Source organism: Hevea brasiliensis, chromosome 1 (assembly GCF_030052815.1).
Source record: "Hevea brasiliensis isolate MT/VB/25A 57/8 chromosome 1, ASM3005281v1, whole genome shotgun sequence".
Classification (NCBI taxonomy): Eukaryota; Viridiplantae; Streptophyta; class Magnoliopsida; order Malpighiales; family Euphorbiaceae; genus Hevea; species Hevea brasiliensis.
In genome coordinates this window covers 112,768,812-112,788,072 of record NC_079493.1, presented here as the reverse complement: position 1 = coordinate 112,788,072, position 19,261 = coordinate 112,768,812, and the positions used below count along the sequence as shown (strand labels likewise).

Here is a 19,261-nt window from a genome sequence, read left to right as displayed (position 1 = left end):
ATTTATAGCTGGGGGTTAAAAGCTAGTTACCATTACAATATGTAATCAACCTTGAAATGATCTTGCTGTCCAGATTATGGTTTCCAAAAACGCCCATTACGTTCCATACACCCAATTTTAAAAAATTGTAGCTGCCACGAACATTAATCATTAGCCACCACTACCAGCCGTTACATAGCGCCCTTACTTGACCAACTTTACTTTTCAAGCTTTATTTCACATCTACTTCACCTCCACAACTACCTCTATTCATTGAAATTGAAACTGATCTGCTATAGAGGGATTTTTTTTTTTCTTTGGCTTATTCAATTATTATGTTAAAAGGGAATATATTCTTTCTTTTTCTCTTTCTTTTTTTAAGTTTTCACTAGTTTAATAGTAATTTGCTGTCATTCAAATACTCAAATTTCAACTCTCTCAAATTTCTCAATTCTCTAACTCATTCAAAAGCATCAAAAGTGAGTTATTGTTTATTTTTTCTAATTTTTAGAATTTTTTTATATCATTTTTAGGTAAATACATAAATAATTAGAAAATAATATTAAAGAATTTCATGGATATATTTATGTGTAAAATAATACATACTGCATAAATCACTTCTAGATAATGCATAATTGCATTAAATTATGTGTATAGTTTCTCTTAGACACTTATTTTAGTGGTAATAAGGTTATTTATTTACCATCTAATTAGTTATTTTTTTTCAATTGATTAATATTAATGATATATAAAAATAATGAATTTAACGTTTTTATTTAATATATTTATATTTATTATGCAGTTGTGCATCTTATTTTTAATTATATATTTGAATATGTAGGCATTTCATAAACTTCATAAATTTTTCAAAAAATTTGTATAGCGTAAGCCATTACCGTTATATTAAATTTATTATTTTTATATATAATTAATATTAATCAATTTAAAAAAAAAATCAAGCAGATGGTAAATAAATAAACTTATTACCATCAAAATGAGCGTCTAGAGTACTAATTTACACATAATTTAATGCAATTATGCATACATTTCTAATATATTTTTTAAGAAATTACTGTTTACTTCCAAAATTTTTAAAATAAAAAATTTACCTATAATATTTAATGTATTTTTTGAAAGAACTATTATTTAGTCCAAATATTTTTATTTTTATTTCAACCCCTATAATTTTATATAAAATTTATTTATATTTTTTATGATATTCACTTTTAATTTTTTAATGTTTTATATTTTTATATTAATCTCTATATTTTTGTTAGTCTTTTCAATATTTATTTTTAACCCTTCAAAAATAATCTTTTAGTTCCGCCCCCTGACCATAACTGCAAACGTGACCGCGATCACAATTTAAAACCATGGCCCAAAGTGCAATTTGCAAGACATCAAACTGCTACATGGATAAGCCTACATCTAACGGCAAGCCATCAAACGTTTCTAGCATACCTACATCAAAGCATCCATCAATAAAACCTAAATCAAGCAGATTTTTCTGTTACACAAAAAACCATGCCCTTCAAAGTTGATTAGTTATATACCAATTCCGAGTCCTCTTTGACACACAATAAAGTCATCTCAATATGCAGTATATTTTTCCTTTATGCTAGAGTAAAATTAAGATGCCAGACCAATGGAATAGAAAAAGAGGCATTCCAAGTGCATTGTGATATAAAGTGCACTCACTTTCAAGTCATTATATTATAAATGAGCACATAACATAATTCGTTCAATAAATTCAAATTTGTATGACATTATGGTAAGGCAGCCCATCCACCTATGCATTCATTATCAGTGAACACATAGCATAGTAGAAGCAATATTGGGTACAAGCAATGTTGAAGAATTAGCAACCGAATACCATTTGTAAATAAGTGAACAAGTTGCATTGGATAAATATGAAGTAAAATCTAGTTTAGGAGAATTGGTTCCCTCATTTACAGGTTATGACATTTTCCTATTCATCTTTGAAATATAACAAAGCAATCAAGGATAAAGATCAATTTGTAAGCCAGTCCCAAACACGTTACTCCAGCAAATTTCTATCTCATAAACAGCCAATATGGCATAAGAAGTTTGCACTATCAACAATTCAAGTACTCAAAATCCTTGCACAAAATTCCAAAAAAAAAAAAAGAATACACAATGCCAAATAGCAACGAACAAGAAATTATGAGTAATAAAATCGGTGAGAGAAATAATAGAGTGAAGACTATGCTGCCATTTAATTTAATAAAATAAAATAAAATAAATTTTATGCACAAAAATTCCTCAATTTCCAGGAGGTTACACTGTTGAGATGAACTAAAATAAGTGATGCAATATATGATTCCTCAGTACCATAACAATTATTAAATGATTAAAAAATTATACTTAAACAAAAGAAAAACAAGGAAAAACAAGGGGAAATCACAGCACCATCACAGTTCAAAATTTCATAGTTGGGTACCAGTCAAAGCCTTCATCTGAATGTGATTAGAATCAGAAGCAATAGTACGCAAAGCCTCGTATGAAGCCAATCCCCTGATCCTAATCCTAGCCATAACAGCGTATGTAGCCATAACAATGAGAACCACAAAAGTGACATGAACACAAAAACCAGGTCCGAAATAGCCACAGCGCTCAGCCTAGACTCTTCCGGATCACGCCGCATTAAGCAACGACAATCCTCAGGAATAAACGCTTCAACATAAAGGGAAAGCCCAGTCCAGAAGACCCAAAGACCCTGCAAGCAAATGGCGGCAGCCAATCCAACATCAGCTATAAACAACCTGGCTGGAAGGCGAGAATCAAGCAGAGGAAAGCAAACAGAGTCGCATTTGGCTTGGAGGTCGGAGATATGAACGGAAGCCGTAGAGAAAGAGACGGAGTATTGCAAGAAGAAGAGAGCAGAACCGAAAGCGGAGAAGAGATCAGGAAGGAGAGGAAGAATAGTAGTAGTTTCAGAGTGAAGAAGAGCGATAGAGACGAGAAGAAAGAGGAAAAGAAGAGCAGCGGACTGGAAGGAGGTGAAGCGGTGGACAGCTCTGAAGAGGAGAATATTTGGTAGATTAAGAATGCCATTTATGTATTTTGGAGGTTTGATTTTGAAGCACACGGCTGCCTGCCGATAACTTTTGGTACGCGTTTTGAGATGGATGGAAACTCAGGTCCAAAAATTAATTAAGATTCCTATTCATGAAATTAAACCCATTGATGTAATTGACAATTTTGATTTGGTATTCCAACTACAAGCAATTGAATATTGATGAGGAACTATGAAAGATATTACAGGTTTTCCAATGGGCAAATGGTAATTGATGATGCTTCGAATGGAGTGCTTTGGAGAGGTTCAAAGTTCGAGCTTCTCCATAAGCGGTGGAATTAATCTCTACAAATAGCTTAAGCATTATGGTATGAATCGTGAGAAAGTCAATATACTAGTAACTTCATTATTTTCTCAATCTGGCAACTACTGATAACAAGATGGTATACATTCCAGCCATCCAGTCAAGGTTGTTAATAGCTGATTAAAATGAATTTGTCAAAATTTATTAGTTGGTCCCTGGACTTTGTCAAAATTTATCAATTGGTCCCTGAATTTTGTCAAAATTGCTAACAGAAGGACTAAATAGTCCTATGTGAATTAACAGAGGACCTTTCTATTGCCTCTAAAAATTTTAAGGATCAACTAATAAATTTTGACAAAATCCAGGGATCTTATAGTAATTTACCAGTTAAATATAAGCAGATAAAGATGGAGCAAGTCCCCATATTATCATTGCAGTTTTCCTACACCCAAAAAATTTGTTCCCCTACTTTTTGAACCAAACACTGGCTTTATGAACCCTCTCTTGTAAAGACATTGTTAATATTTGATAAAACAACCATGTTCACTTGCGATGAACTTTTCATCTTCTACATTCAGAGCTCTAGCTCTATTAAGTTCACGAGAAAATGCATTCTTGCTTATATGCAAAAAGCTGAGAAACAATAACAGCCACATTTATTCTGTCTAGTACTAAATTAGTACAAACAATCATAGATGTACAAAAGCACAGTTGCTCACCAAAACCAAACCAAAGGGACAAAATTGGAGAAAGAAAAAGTTTATGACCAGCATTCCACTCTAATACTTCTAAATTAGATAAATAATTTAAAAAGGAACTATCAGAATTACAATAAGAAGGAAAAAAAAATCACAGAACACACACTTATATCAGAAAGGCAAGCCAAAGCTGCATATATGTACTCATTTACTTTATAATGAGGATGAGGAGAAAGATGACCACTGCCAGTACAAAAATTCCCAGTAGCCACCAACACTGCAAAAAATTAACAGCGCTATTAAGCTAAATTTCAATTCTTACCAAAAGGGAAATAAGATAGAAACAGTCACAAAATATATTTTAACTATCAGGTTATGCAGGCCCTTTACATTTCCAATGTGCTTGTGGCATTTCATGAACCATAAACTGGATATGCTCAGTTTGTTCTTCTGGTTTCTCATTAAATTATTACAAAGTGTGCTCATTAAGACTTACATTTTTCCCAATCTATATTCCCTTAGTTCCCCCTTTCTGCCTCCTTTTTAATTAAACCCCATTTCCATTTCTCTTTCCTTAATCTTTTTTTACATGCTTTGGAAGGCTTTATTGAAGAAGGTTGTTTAAGCACACAGCAAGCCTTGTTATATGGCTCTGTTCATCATTTAGCATGTGCACCTTGAAATGTCAAATCATTATTTCTTCTTTCTCAAGGTTGTTATTTTAAATGGCAACGCTGTTGTGAGGCTAGCATCCTCAGTGTGAAAAAGCCACAGAAGAAGCAATGCCATCAGACCTGGTACATAAAGTTTGTGGACTGGGAGCCAAATGATGGAGTTTTATCAAACCACCATCAAAACTTTTAAATATTTGAGAAGGTCAAATGGCTCAAGTAACATAGAACAAGGACGAGAGAGGCGGAGGGGGAGGAAAAATTAGAGGGAAGAACAGAGCAAGGATGGATCAAATAGAAAAAAAAAAAAAAAAAAAGAAGAGGAAGAAGAAGGGAAAAGCTCAATATAACAGATTCTTGTTCAATTTTACTGGAATCTGATAAAGATTAAAATATGGTGCTCCTTTTCTAGGCATCAAGATGGCTACAAAAGAAGAAATAAATGAAATTCTAACATCAAAACATTCGACTGGGGCACCATAGCCAGTGCAGTAAGAATTGAAACACAAAAGAAGCCACATGATCACAGGACATAATAGATTTAACTATCATAAGCTATAAATTTATAATAATACATTGTCACATTGCTACACTCAAAAGGTATGCCATCACATTTACACTTTTACCGCCATCATTGCCTATAGATAGAACTCTTTATGGGACAGTAATGAATCCTTAGCAGACAGTTTCCCAGCTAACAAAGTAGGAAGAATCTTCCTCTTTGGTCTTAGAATGAGCACAGACTATAGCATTTCTTCAGTTCAATTTATCCATTCACATATTTTAATCAAATCCCACGTCAAACAAAAGATTTAAAAAAAAAAATAATCCAACAAAACAATCTGAACAAACTCGTTATCCTACTTATATTGTTTTGAGGCTCCTTCTAAGATGAGTTATTAACCGGAATATTATATATTGTGAATGTTCGCTTTAAAATGTTCAGAATATATATACCCATTAATTTTTTTCACCCTTCCTCCAAAATTGTTGTCAGTTGACAGATGGTCGTGGAAATCAAGGGAATGTAAACTACGTTCAAACTTTCAGATGGACTCATTGAACTAGTTTCCTCCAATTGAGCAATAAATCATCTACAATTACTGATCATATATGTAGAAAGCCACCTTTTCCTGATGGTATCCTTTAAGGCTTCATCTTAATAAGATTGACTACTTAGTACTTACCCATGAGGATCTGGATTTCACACTTTTTGAAGCCCTTGCTAGCTGAACTTTTGCTTGGGTTGTTGCAGCAGCAGAAGATTCAATGTTGGAATGGATATCATCTGCAATGCATTCATGAGATATGCATGAGAAATGTGAAAAGGTTCCACAACAACCAGGTGTCAACCAGGAGTGAGCTTATAAAGGGCAATAGGTCATCTTCTGGGGATTGGGCAACTTACCAATAACCACACCCTGCTCATGAACTAGAACAGCTAGATCCTTGAATATGTCATTCACTTGTCCAATTTGTTCTTGTGTTTCTCTAATGCCCTGTTCCCTTTCATCAATTATGGCCTCATTGAAGGCAATTTCATTATCCAGAAGCAAAACCTCTTGCCTGTATGTTTTGCAACAAAGAAATCAAATCATAAATAAAGAAATTTCCGAGCTTCCCAGAAAGTAAAAATAATTTTGTCCAAACTCTTAGATGTAAGCCCAATACGGATTAAATGGAACTTGCTTCTTTTTTGGATAATAAGTAGAACTATTGCATTTGTCACATTCTAGTGATCAAAGTAGATACTCGTTGGCAAATGATAAACTTACCTCTTCTGAAGAAAAGGTTGGATATCCTGATCCATCCCAGGTGCCACATATTCGGAGCCGGACCTGTATCCCAAAAAGGGCCAAGAACCAAAACTTAGAAGGCAGGGATAATCAAATGCTCAGAAACAAAATAAAGGAGAAGAGTAAAATAGTAAAATACGCGACAGGCAGAGACGATGCAGGAAGAGAAGGGGAGTAAGTGGATTCGCGCTCAGAGGCAAGCTGTTGTACTTTCTGGAATTCCTGCAATGTGGTTTGGAAATCCCTTGCAAGCTTTGCATCTTCAATTTTCTTACTTGGCTAAACAATTTCCCAGATGATCAAAGAAAAAAAAATGTTAATCAACAATTATCTATCTCCGTTGCCATTAAAACAAAGAAGAAAGGTAGGGAAACTGAGGCGTACGTTAACGTTAGCGTCGCGATCAGATTCGCTCACAGATTTGAGCTTAGCAGAAGTATCTTTAACTAACTGCAGAATCCGCTGCCTCGTATTATGCCTGCCATTGAAGGATAGATCTCCGTTAATTTCAATTAATAGCAACAAAACTGTACAGAAAAAGAGAGGGGCAAAGAACGAACAGCTTCTGGCGGTGCTCGGGAGTATCCTTGGCGGTTCCGATGGAATCAACGAGTCGACGAAAACCGGCAACGGCGGTGTTGATCTGGAAAATACCAGCGGCGACCGCTTGGGATGGACTTCTGGACATTGCAGAAGCAGAGGAGGAAGGCCTTTTACCATTTTGCAGATCCTGGAAACTCATTTCGGCGATTATCGTGATCCCTTCGAAAGAGAAGAGTACAAACCCTAAAGCTTAAGGCCTGCAGAGGGCAACTGGCAGCAGCAGGTGGAGGTGAAGCTCATTTTTGTGCAAAGCGAAAAGCCTACAAGCGGTGATCCAGAAACGAGCTTTTTTTCGGTTAATTAATTAAATTATTAATAATTAAGTGTTATTAATTAACTGAAAATAGCTTTTTTCAGTTAATTAATTAAATTATTAATAATTAAGTGTAATTAACTAACATTATTAGGCGTCTAAGCGCGTAACGGTTGGAAACTAATGGTAAAATTAGATGTGGGACCCGTCAACCGAAAGAAAAAGGTGGGGCCCTTCTCCTTCGAGTGACGCGGGAAAGAAAGAGAAAGGGACTTTTGGGCGGGGAATTATATTAATGATTAATTAATATTTATAAATAATTTAATTATGCCGAAAAACAAAAAGATAAATTAAAAAATATATAATTGGATAATTATTGGCGATTAAATGACAATTAATCGATTAAAAGAACGACCATATCCAATCATTAATCCAAATAAGAGTATAAATTCTCATATATTAAACGTGGTTAAATTGAAAAAAGTCATTGGAATTTTATTATAAACTAAAATGTATTATCCAAGGAGATATAGTACATTAAGATTTTTTCTATAATTTAAAAAAAATTATTTTTATATTATATTTTTTTAGTGATTTTGAAAAGAAATATTTCAACTCACTAATCTGATAATTGAAAAATAAAAATTTTTAAAAATTTTCAAAAATTTCTAAAAATCACTCTCAAACTCATTTTAATAGCTTTTTAAGAATTTGCATAAGGATTAAGAAAATAATTGAATTGTATATTTTTATATCATAATAATAATTATTAATTAAAGTATCCATATAATACCATTAGAATGTAGAGAAGTGTTAAAAAAATAAATAATTTGAAAATAATAATAAATCAGAGTAAAGTTAGAAAAAAATAATCAATGCTTTCCTATTTTTTAAATTAATAAATAAAGTGGGATAAAATTGTTTTCTAAATTATCAATTACAATGAGATAGAGACAGCATCTTTTAAAATAATGAATTTTTAAAAATATAAATTTATAATTTTAAAACATTAATTAAAAAAAAAACTTTCCGCTTTATTTTGTAAAATCTCATCTCATTTAATATAAAGGCTAAAATGGTGTTTTTTTTTTTCATTTATTCAATCAATTCTTGGTAAAAATTTATAGAATTACAGAACACAAACCTCCCAAATCCTTGATTGCAATTTGCCAGCAAACAACCGTGAGCGATCTCAAGAAATCACAAGAATTACAGGAAATTAACTGGTAAAGATGGAGATAATTGTAAGAAGGATTATAAATTTCAACAAAATATATAAACTATATCCAAAATTCAATGTAAATGTACAATAACGTTAAAAAATGTACAATCCAAATTACAAAAATAACAAGGCGAATTACTTGAAAATTAACCCAGCTACTGGACCACGATATGGAAGCGAAGGGCGCTGAAAAAGGAGTGAAGATATCAAGGTGAGACGATTGTGAGGGGGAGCAAGGATGTCGAGAAGGAAGATGGTTGATGGCAGACCGACACATAATGCCTTGATAGGTACAAACTAGGTGAAGGTGAAGTATGAAGGTGAAGGTGATGGGGACACATAATGTCCTCCCTTTCGCAATTCCTCTCTCTTTGGCTCTGCCTTCTCTCATCCATACCCTCTCTCACTAGTTCTACCTTCTCTCACCCATACCCTTTACTGCTCGTCTCAACGCTTCTCCAAGCAAGAGCTCGAACATGAGGCTTTCTACTATGGCATGGAGTCGAAGCTTTAATGTGTGATGTCTCCACCTCAATCTGACATCAGTCCCTACCTCGTTACCACTAGCCACCTGGCCTCTGATAGCCTCTCCTCCACCTTCAGTATTGCAGCTAGAGATGACTTCCCTCCGCCCTAACTGTTGATTTCTCCAATGGTGACGGAGTTACATGTAGGGAATTAGCGAGAGCTATGTTGAAGTTTGGGAAGTATATGAGAGAATCGAGAGCTCTAAGCAACAAGAAATTATGGAGCTATAGAGTAAAGAATGGAGTTCATTAAGAAACAGAACTGAATTACCGAAATAAACGAACTGAATATTTTGATTTGGTTGGATTCAATTTGATTTCATTATTAAAATCAGTTTGATTTGATTTTCATATTTTTAACAATTGGATTTTCCCTTTTTTTGTAACATTAAACAGTGACTTGCATGCCTGACTTTTCAATTAGCTTCTGCAAAAACATTAAGCTTCTAAATGAATTGATGGTATGCTTCTGTTCCAAATTTCAGGGAAATCTTCTTCATGATGAAGAAAATAGTATGAGATGTGTCATTAATCTCCAGAGTCTTCTACTTCTGTGAGTGGAAACTTCCTCTCTTAAACAGAAATACAACTTAACCAGCCACCATTGCATTCTTATGCAACCTGCAATGCTAGAACTGCTCAGCAAACGCTGATGACTAGAACAAAACAAACAACTCTTGTGGCTTACCTAATAATACACTGGTCTAGTCCTAACCGGTTACCAGGGTTTTTTACCAAAGGGTGAAATAAAAAAAAAAATATCAAAAAATAGTGGGTTTAAATTTAATTATTAAAAGAATTGAATTTTGCTGAGGTGAAATAAACGAGAGCGGAACACTAATTATAATAGGTTTTAAAAATTGAAAGAAAAGCTGAATTCTACTTATAGTAGCGTTCAGCTTTTATTTTAATTTTTAATTATTTTATTTTATATTTTAAATAAAATATAAATATTATTTTAATAAATAATATTATATATTATAATATTTTTATTATAAAAATTATTTTTTAATTTAAAATTAAATTAAATAAAAATTAAAATATAAAATTTTATTAAAATAAAATAATTAAAAAATGGATCAGTTTTAATTTTAAGTTTTTAATTATTTTATTTTATATTTTAAATAAAATATAAATATTATTTTAATAAAAATATAATAATAAATAATATTATATATTATAATATTTTTATTATAAAAAATTATTTTTTAATTTAAAATAAAATTTAATAAAAATTAAAATATAAAATTTTATTAAAATAAAATAATTAAAAAATTAAAAAAAATGATCAGTTTTAATTTTAAGTTTTTAATTATTTTATTTTATATTTTAAATAAAATATAAATATTATTTTAATAAAAATATAATAATAAATAATATTATATATTATAATATTTTTATTATAAAAAATTATTTTTTAATTTAAAATTAAATTAAATAAAAATTAAAATATAAAATTTTATTAAAATAAAATAATTAAAAAATTAAAAAAAGTGAACGCTACTTATAGCAACGTCCAGTTTTAATTTTAAATTTTAAATTATTTTATTTTATATTTTAAATAAAATATAAATATTATTTTAATAAATAATATTATATATTATAATATTTTTATTAAAAAAATTATTTTTAACTTAAAATAAAAATAAATAAAAATTAAAATATAAAAATTTATTAAAATAAAATAATTAAAAAATTAAAAAAATTAGAAGCTACTATATCCAGTCTTAATTTTAATTTTTTAATTATTTTATTTTATATTTTAAATAAAATATAAAGCAAAATGATTAAAAAATTAAACGCTAGCGTCCATTTTTTTTAAATTTTTTAATTATTTTATTTTAATAAAATTTTAAATTTTTATTTTTATTTAATTTAATTTTAAATTAAAAAATAATTTTTATTATAAAAATATTATAATATATAATATTATTTATAATTATATTTTATTTAAAAAATAAAATAAAATAATTTAAAATTAAAAATTAAAACTGGACGCGTCCACTTTTTTTTAATTATTTTATTTTAATAAATTTTTATATTTTAATTTGATTTTAAATTAAAAAATAATTTTTTATAATAAAATATTATAATATATAATATTATTTATTATAATAATATTTATTAAAATAATATTTATATTTTATTTAAAATATAAAATAAAATAATTAAAAATTAAAAATAAAGCTGAACGTTTCTTCAGTTTTCCTTTCAATTTTTAAAACTTAAACGTTATTTATAACAGTATTCAGACTCTTAAAATATTATTATAATTAACCTTCTATCTTCATTTCTTCCATCTCACTAAAATTCACCCCTTTTGGTAATTAAATTCAAACCCACATTTTTTTTTTTTTTATTTCACGCCTTTGGTAAAAAAGCCCCGGTTACCATCACTGCAAGATAAAAATGTTTCTGTACATGTATCTGTTTTAACTTTTAAGCTTGGTTTTTATTCTGGACGTCCTCACTTTGCTAGGGCACATTAGGCCTGAGGGTCAATGAACGAATAGCATTGGAAAGCAGAGTTTATCCATTCTTGAGCACTGGCACTATTAAAGCATCAGAAAGAAATCTGAAATTTCAACCAATACTTTATTCATGATTAAAAAAAACACACTAGAGATACACATCCTGGTTCTTGGTTGAAGAAAATAATAACAAAACAACAAGAAAGTAACAACTCCTATCACAAACTCAAGCTATCAATCTGTTTTACACCACAAAATGTGAAGAGCAATTGATAAAGCTGTGGCCACCATCATGCTCCAACAAGGGAACAATATAACCCCTGAAGAATTATCAGCTGAGTTCTTGGTATTTGGAGAACCTGGAACAAATGAACATTAATGTATTAGTCATTATGAGAAGGTTTAGATGATAAACAAAATAGTAGGAAGAAGAAAGAAAGGAATATATATATATATATATATATACCAGAAACGCAACTGAGAGGGTTGACATGGAGTCCACATCTTGCAGGCAATTGTTGAGCTTCAGTTACATTGATTCCAGCCTGCTCAGCTTGATTACTGCCTTGGTTGCTTATCATATTACACAAGCATTCTGAGTCTGATTTTATCACATTTTCTAGAGGATTGCAGCAACTACTGGGTACATCTTTTGTTCCATTAAGATAGTTGAGGCAGGGAACTAGCTGGTTTAGGCATGAGGTGTCTTGACTACATCCTTCTGGCACCAAAATGCCAAAAACTAGTAGAGATATTGCAAGAATCCCCCAGCTGCTGCTTCCCCAAATCTTGCCCATCTTTTTGTTTTCTTTTTGTGTGTTCACAGCAGATACCTTTTACGTGGGGGTATATATATAGAGTGTCAGAGAGGGATGTTTGAATCTGAAGTGTTGGCTTCAGAGAAGTTGGTAATCCAACTTGCCTCTTCCTGGTTGACCCTAAGATTGCTTTTTGTTAGGGGCCGACTGTAGGCAGTTAGAGGGCAGTAATGGGCGTTGGATGGGTGAATCTACTTTGGAACAAAACTTACATGCTTGTGTCATAGCAGCTTGCAGGTTGGCCTCCTTAGCTTCTCTATTTTCTTTTTTTTTTTTTATATATATATTATATAGATTGAGTAGTTTTTTTTTTATTCAATAAAGGCATAATGAATTTAGTGACAACAGGTGAGCTACAACTAGTTCTCTCATCTTCTCACCATAAAGATAAATAATATAAGAGCCAAATTGGGAATAAGTAAATAATAATAAATAAAAATGGTATAAATAAAGCTAAAAAATAATGTATTTTGTTGTTAACGAATTTCAGATAGATGTTTTGATGTTTGTTTGTCTCCACTTGGTTTCTACCATTTCTCATGAGATGCAAAACTTTGGCCGATCCTTGATGGCTCTCCATATGGTATGCTTTCTGACCAGTTTCGCTGCCATTTGGAGAGGTTGGTGAGCGGCTGCTCCTCAATCGGATCCCCTTTTTTGGATTGCTGAATCCGAATAGACTAAGGTTTTTGTGTTGGGCCCAGAGGGCCTGTTATTTGGTAGGGTAGGCTGCAGGGTGCTTCCTAGAAACCCTTTCTGTTTTGGGCCATGGGCTGCTAGGATAGCAACCATACTCCATAAAGATAAGAAATAAGTAAGCGTTACTGAGAAGGGGCACAGGAAATGGCAATGCGTAAAGCGACCAATTCAGAACTGAAATTTGTTTATCCATTATCCTTCATTTTATTTTATTTTTTTTTTCCAATAACTGACCATGTGAAAAGCCTAAACAATGCATCAAATGAAGGTAAAAACTGCAGAAGAACGTTATCTACATATGGGAAAGAAGAGGAACAATAGAAAAAAGAGAAGATGTTTCTAGAAACATATGCACCAAAACAACCTATGAACTTTGTGTTTCATAATTGTTCTACTGCAACAAGCAAGGCATTAGCCCACCCTTGACTGTTCAAAATATGATGCGTTTATGGACAATGCATGATGAACTCCAAATAGCTAGACATAGTATATCATACCAACTTCAATAAGGCTGATGTGAGGAATGTTAAGTGCCACAGCCGGCCCCCTGCAGTTCTTCCGAAGGAATGAATACCCAATATCAATAGCTACCTTCTTAAAAAATGAGGAAGTTCTCCTAGCCTTCACATATGAGTGCCCCATTATATATGCAACACCTGCTTCCTTTGCCTGGATTAAATCCATCAGCTCTTCTCTAACTGAAGGATCCATCGAAGGATTTTGTGGTAACATAAACCTCACTTGGCGCCTCCTGATCTGCGGATTATCATCATCATAAGCAGATCGCAGGCTCTGGAGGGTTAGAGATTTACTGCTTTGGATAGAGTCATCAAAACCAGCAATATCTTCCTCAGTTACTATTAGACTCAAGCTTGACTGGATAGATCTGGTGCTCATCACTGCCATCCTGCCATCAAGTGATGGACTCTCAGAACTAGAGAATTGTGGTTCTACTGCTTCCATCTGGATGAACTCTGCTATGCTTTGTATAAGCATGTTCTCAAAATCTCCATCATCCCTCTGTATATCCTTGTACCCATACCTCACAATGCACCTATACATGCGATATGGCCTTGGACATACTCGGCCAATGAGGAAGCGTTCTTCAGGTGAAACGTATGGAACAGGGACTGATTTTACACAAACAAAAACTAGAACCTTGTGAAATGCAGGAAGGTTCGTTACAAAATGGGAAAAGATTGCAGGTACTCCAGTTGCCAATTCCGAGTATATGAGGCCTATCCCTGGCACACGGACAATGCCAAGGCTGGGACCCAAGCCCAGTAACCATTTTAAAGATACTTTGTTGTGCAGATCAAAGTTGTACTTTCTACGAGTCCCATAATGCCAGATGTACATAACAAGCATAAAGATGACTGAGAGCACAATAGGAGCCCAACCCCCCTGGGGCACCTTCATGAGGGCTGCTGAAAGGTAGAAACCCTCAATGAACCAGAAAAATAGCAGGAAAGAGGCAGCCAGTAAGATGCTTTTCTGCCAAATGAAGATTATTACAAGAGACATGAGAAATGTTGTGATGATCATAACTGACATACAAGCAAGTCCTGTGAAGGGAAAAACCCAGAGTCATTTTAGTTACATAACGATAAGAATAGTGTAAGTATGGAAAAAGAAAACAAAATGTCCTCCCTTTTCCCCTTTCTTTCAGTAAGCAGCAGCAATGAGACTAAGAATTCAATTAAATAATCATAAAAACTCACTGCCTAAATAACCAGACTACAAAGTTGAGAGGCGGCAAATGCATAGATGAGCAAAGGCCATTGTTCACTGAATTTCTAAATTAAACACCTGCAGATAAAATCTTATACTTCTACATGCTAGACTGATAGCTACACATGCTGTAATTGCAAAACTGATGCACATGAATGCCTAATGATTACACCAAAAACAAACACGCTTGGAGGAATGAATTACCATAAGCATTTCCAATGAGAGTTGTGTCTTGAAATCCAAGAGTTACGGCAAGAGTAAGGACCATGAGAATCCAATTTATTTCAGGGATGTAAATTTGCCCATATATACGTTTTGAGGTGTGGACAACTTTAACTCGTGGAAAACAACCAAGGGCATTACACTGTTTAACAATTGAGAAAGTGGCAGTAATGACTGCCTGACTCCCAACAATAGCTGCAAGGGTTGCAATAACAAAGACAGGCCAAAACACAGGTTCTGCAACATACAAATAGATGTCAAAAACTCAAAATTAAACCAAGTCCAATATGGAAGCAGATTCCTGGAAGTAATACTAGTCAATGTCATAAAATACCAGGTATTGAGTTATAGAAACTATGTTCAATGGAGTTGAGGTTTCTAGATAGAAATGCAGCTTGACCCATATATTGTACCACCAAACAAGGGTATATAACAAATGCAAACGCAATCTGCACATACAAGAAAATTATTCAAATTAATCACTTCAACAAAAATAAATAAATAAATATATATATTGCTAAAACAGCATTTGCATTGCAAATAGGATAGGTATAGCTTTATACTCACCCTAATAGATGTGGCAGTAAAATGACCAAGGTCGGCGAACATAGCTTCAGTGCCTGGTGAGTTCCAGAAAATTTTTAACATTCAATACTAAAACAGGCAACGTATAAAATTGAATCAGATATTTTATGTTTGGAGAACTCAGCAGTTTTTGATTGAACCAAAACACCAATTTAACTAAACGAAATTCACGAAGGTGTGGCCAAAAAATCACATGCAATGAATCAGTATACATAGTAAAATTTCATTAATGCAAATAAATGAAGTGTGCACATACAATCGAATGCAATAAATAAGCACAAATCATGGAAGTCTAGTAAATATTTCAACAATGTCCAGAGCAAACATACCAGTTATTGAAAGAAGGATCCCTCCAAGAGAAATCCAACCATCTTTACCAGTCTGACCAAAGAACTTGATAATATAATAGGGAGAAATAGCACGAACAATCTTTGGGTTCCAGTATATAATGTTATACAACCCAATGGAAAATATAGACACCAACCAGATTATCACAATTGGAGCAAACATAAAAGCTACTCTGCGAGTCCCACAGTGTTGAAGAGCAAACAAGCCAACCAAAATGACACATGCAAGCAAGAGCACTTCACCTAACAACAGTAACAAGTATAATATGTTAGGAAAAACAAATATTATGATGCCCTAAAGCAATATGCAAGCATTAATATGAATAATAAATCACAAAATTTAAATGGAAAAATTGGTTTAAAGAAAAGTTACCCTTTGTTAATTTACTTTCATAAACTTCTAGACCTGATACCGATGATAAAACTGCAAGGAAAAAGTTTTCCATTAGATAATTCATTAATCCACAAACAAAAATTATTGAGCTTGGGAGAAGAATTATTGATGTTGCCAATTCTAGATGAAAAAATTTCTAGCAAGATCAAGAAAAGACCAAGCAGAAGAGCCTGCTGAAGAATAATTTATCAGAATGTGGGGGGAAAGGAATTCATGAAATTAATGGAATGCAAAAACTAAAAATCCATATGCCATCAACAGCTGTTAATATGATCACTAAGGTTCTCATGACAAAATCATTGGCAATCAACTAAATCCTATCACGAACTATAGAGATCAACTGATCTGAATAAATTAACTAATAGATCTGAAAATTCTGATATTAAAAATTATACACACGTGTGTGTGTGTAGATTGCATTGCCTATGTGTCCATAACATAACTCATACAGAATAAAGATGGAAGTCAAAAATTTTCTTACTGTCCTCCCATTTCTTAAATGATGATTTGACATAAAAGTGCAGTTTCAACTTTGGAAAATAGCGATGGACATGATTTATCCATTAGGATTGTGTAACCACAACATTATTGGTAACCCCATAGCAATCCGTTACCTGACATCGCTGGCGTAAGCACACCATCTCCTATAACCATGCAAGCACCAAATAATACAACAATAAGCAGGGCAGTCCGTAGCATTTTGTGCTTCTCCAGAAATCTCTTCAGTGCAGAAGTGCTTGCAACCTGTGTTGTCGGACCATACTTGTAGGCTGACAGCTCCTCATCAGCTGCTTGTTGATTGGGAAGTAAACTAAACTTTGCATGCCTGCAAAGCAGTGAGTAGAGAGCAAACGTGCCACCTGACATGAATCAAAGTGTACCAGTAAAGAGTATGAAACCAGCCTTCAGAGTGGGGAAATATCCTGTTAATTGAGTTATCTTACCTTCACCATTATCATCTGCACTCAATACGATAAAGACATACTTAATCAAAGGTATCAATGTAAAGGTCCAGAAAATCAAAGAAAATGCACCAAATATTGCTTCCTCATTCTGATGGTTCTGCAACTTCCCAATAAATGTGCTTGAATAAACATAGAGAGGTGAAGTACTCAGATCTCCATATACTATACCAAAGCTTTGGTATGCTAATATTAGATTCCTGGAAAGATTAACCCATGAAAGCTGAAAAGTCACACAAATTTAAGTTAAGCTTACTTTAAGGTACTAATTGAACCATCAGCTCATTGCATCATAAGATACCGCTAAGTTCATTGCATGAAAGAGATTACTCCAGCTAAGTTCATTGCATCATAATTTGGTGTATTAGCTTTTCTTAAAAATCACAAATACATTCCAGAGAAGTACAAATAGACTTTAACAAGGAAATCGATAAACACACAGGAGATGAGATACCACAGCACTCGTTGTTGGACACACTTGTTGTACAGAATGATTGACATGCTACTGATCAGGCAGAAATAAACAAAATTCAAATAGAACCCCTTCCTTTCCAGTGAAGAATTCTTTACTATTTCAATTTGATCCATAAATAAGGGGGCCTGACTTTTGCCATTAGTGTAATCAATCTATGGCCAAGTTATTGCCTATGGAGGTAAGGTGATATTATCATTTTCTTTGCTTGGTCAAAGTAATATCGCTCAAATTAACTGTTTGTTGTTAACAGTGATGCTATTAACTAGACCTCTATTGTTCCTCATATGAAATCTAAAGCCAACAAATATCAAAACCTGGGTTTGGTACTGATTCATATTATTGAGCCTATAACTTCTAAAAAGCCTCTGTCAGATAGATGAAAAAGAAAAAAGAAAAATAAAACACGGCCACGTCCTATGAAACCATTGAAACTCTGGCTTAAAATAAAAGCAAAAATCCAAACCTCCACAGAGCCTAATAATCTCAATATTCCAGAAACATTAAAGCCATTACTTTTCCCCACATAAAAAGCAGGCTCACAAATCCTAGAATATTTATATCAGCATATTAAAGTAAACAACCTAAACACTGGGCAGGAATTTAAAAATAACTCAAGAGGCCAAACTAACAGTGACAAGAAATTGACTAGTAGAACAGGCCACCCACCACCAACTAAACTAATTGAAAACCATTTCAAGATAGATTCACCAGAGTCTAAATTCCCCAATTTCAACAACGAAACCCACTTAAGATCCCAAAATCCTCAATCATCGACTCACTCAACGAAGCACAACAGATAATTGATAACAAACACAAAGAAACCAACTTCGATACGAGCAGTAATTACACAATAAATTAAAAACGCAGGACATAGCAACAAAAAAAAAAGTGAAACGAAATCAAGAATGATCCAAAGTGAGAAAGGAAGATCAAAAAAATGCAGAGAACCCAAAAATTAATCATATCTAGAAAGAAAAATAACAAGAAAGAGGAAAATAATAATAATAATAATAATAATAATAATAAATAAAATGGAAACCCTAACCTGAGACGGATTAGAAGAACTGCGAAGTCCAGATTCAGGCTCCATTTTGGCAAAGCCAAGTTGGTGGTGGAGCTCCTTCTGTATGTATGTGTATTTTAAGAGCTTAACAGTGCCAAAAAAAAATTATATATTCAAAAAAGGATTAATTATCATCTCTAATCTCTCTAATCCTTAATTAAGTTTCGATAATAGATTTGTTTAATACCCCCTCTCTGCCCGTTAAAGGCATTTGTGTCACGTGCGCGTCAACACTTCTGTTCTGTTCAATAACAATTTTTAGTAAAATACTTTTATTTTAAACCACTGAATAAACAATTAATTTTTATTCATCTGTCACTCATACAGTTGTAGTCCATCCATCCAGATCCAGTTGGCATTTTGGGATTGGGTCTCCAAAATCTTTTTTCCATTTAGTCCATTTC

General features: G+C 32.8%; 4 protein-coding genes across 5 annotated transcripts; all 4 read right to left on the bottom strand.

The window, feature by feature from the left end:
- Positions 1-1,387: 1,387 nt before the first annotated feature.
- LOC110639844 (uncharacterized) lies at positions 1,388-3,976 on the bottom strand. Its single transcript, XM_058153969.1, has 4 exons — positions 3,879-3,976; positions 2,577-3,017; positions 2,441-2,526; positions 1,388-1,440 (listed from the first exon to the last, which is right to left on the bottom strand). The coding sequence occupies exons 1-4, from the start codon at positions 3,974-3,976 to the stop codon at positions 1,388-1,390; spliced, it is 678 nt and encodes a 225-aa protein (XP_058009952.1).
- Positions 3,955-7,360, bottom strand: LOC110639805 (syntaxin-22). Its single transcript, XM_021790891.2, has 7 exons — positions 7,046-7,360; positions 6,870-6,963; positions 6,625-6,764; positions 6,465-6,527; positions 6,098-6,255; positions 5,877-5,977; positions 3,955-4,295 (listed from the first exon to the last, which is right to left on the bottom strand). The coding sequence occupies exons 1-7, from the start codon at positions 7,225-7,227 to the stop codon at positions 4,227-4,229; spliced, it is 807 nt and encodes a 268-aa protein (XP_021646583.2). The 5' UTR covers positions 7,228-7,360; the 3' UTR covers positions 3,955-4,226.
- A 4,306-nt stretch (positions 7,361-11,666) lies between these two features.
- Positions 11,667-12,785, bottom strand: LOC110639811 (non-specific lipid transfer protein GPI-anchored 30). The gene is made up of 2 exons (XM_021790897.2): positions 12,028-12,785; positions 11,667-11,920 (listed from the first exon to the last, which is right to left on the bottom strand). Exons 1-2 carry the CDS (start codon positions 12,356-12,358, stop codon positions 11,796-11,798), a joined length of 456 nt encoding a protein of 151 aa, XP_021646589.2. The 5' UTR covers positions 12,359-12,785; the 3' UTR covers positions 11,667-11,795.
- Positions 12,786-13,332: 547 nt separating this feature from the next.
- On the bottom strand, positions 13,333-19,052 carry LOC110639810 (potassium transporter 4). Of its 2 annotated transcripts, none has more exons than XM_021790896.2 (9): positions 18,840-19,052; positions 17,302-17,542; positions 16,972-17,217; positions 16,337-16,387; positions 15,946-16,206; positions 15,599-15,651; positions 15,366-15,480; positions 15,014-15,268; positions 13,333-14,643 (listed from the first exon to the last, which is right to left on the bottom strand). In XM_021790896.2, the coding sequence occupies exons 1-9, from the start codon at positions 18,882-18,884 to the stop codon at positions 13,556-13,558; spliced, it is 2,355 nt and encodes a 784-aa protein (XP_021646588.2). In that variant the 5' UTR covers positions 18,885-19,052; the 3' UTR covers positions 13,333-13,555. The 2 variants fall into 2 exon arrangements, with proteins under 2 accessions (XP_021646588.2, XP_058003661.1); XM_058147678.1 differs by having other exon boundaries at positions 15,599-15,654; positions 15,949-16,206; positions 18,840-19,007.
- Between the last annotated feature and the right edge of the window lie 209 nt (positions 19,053-19,261).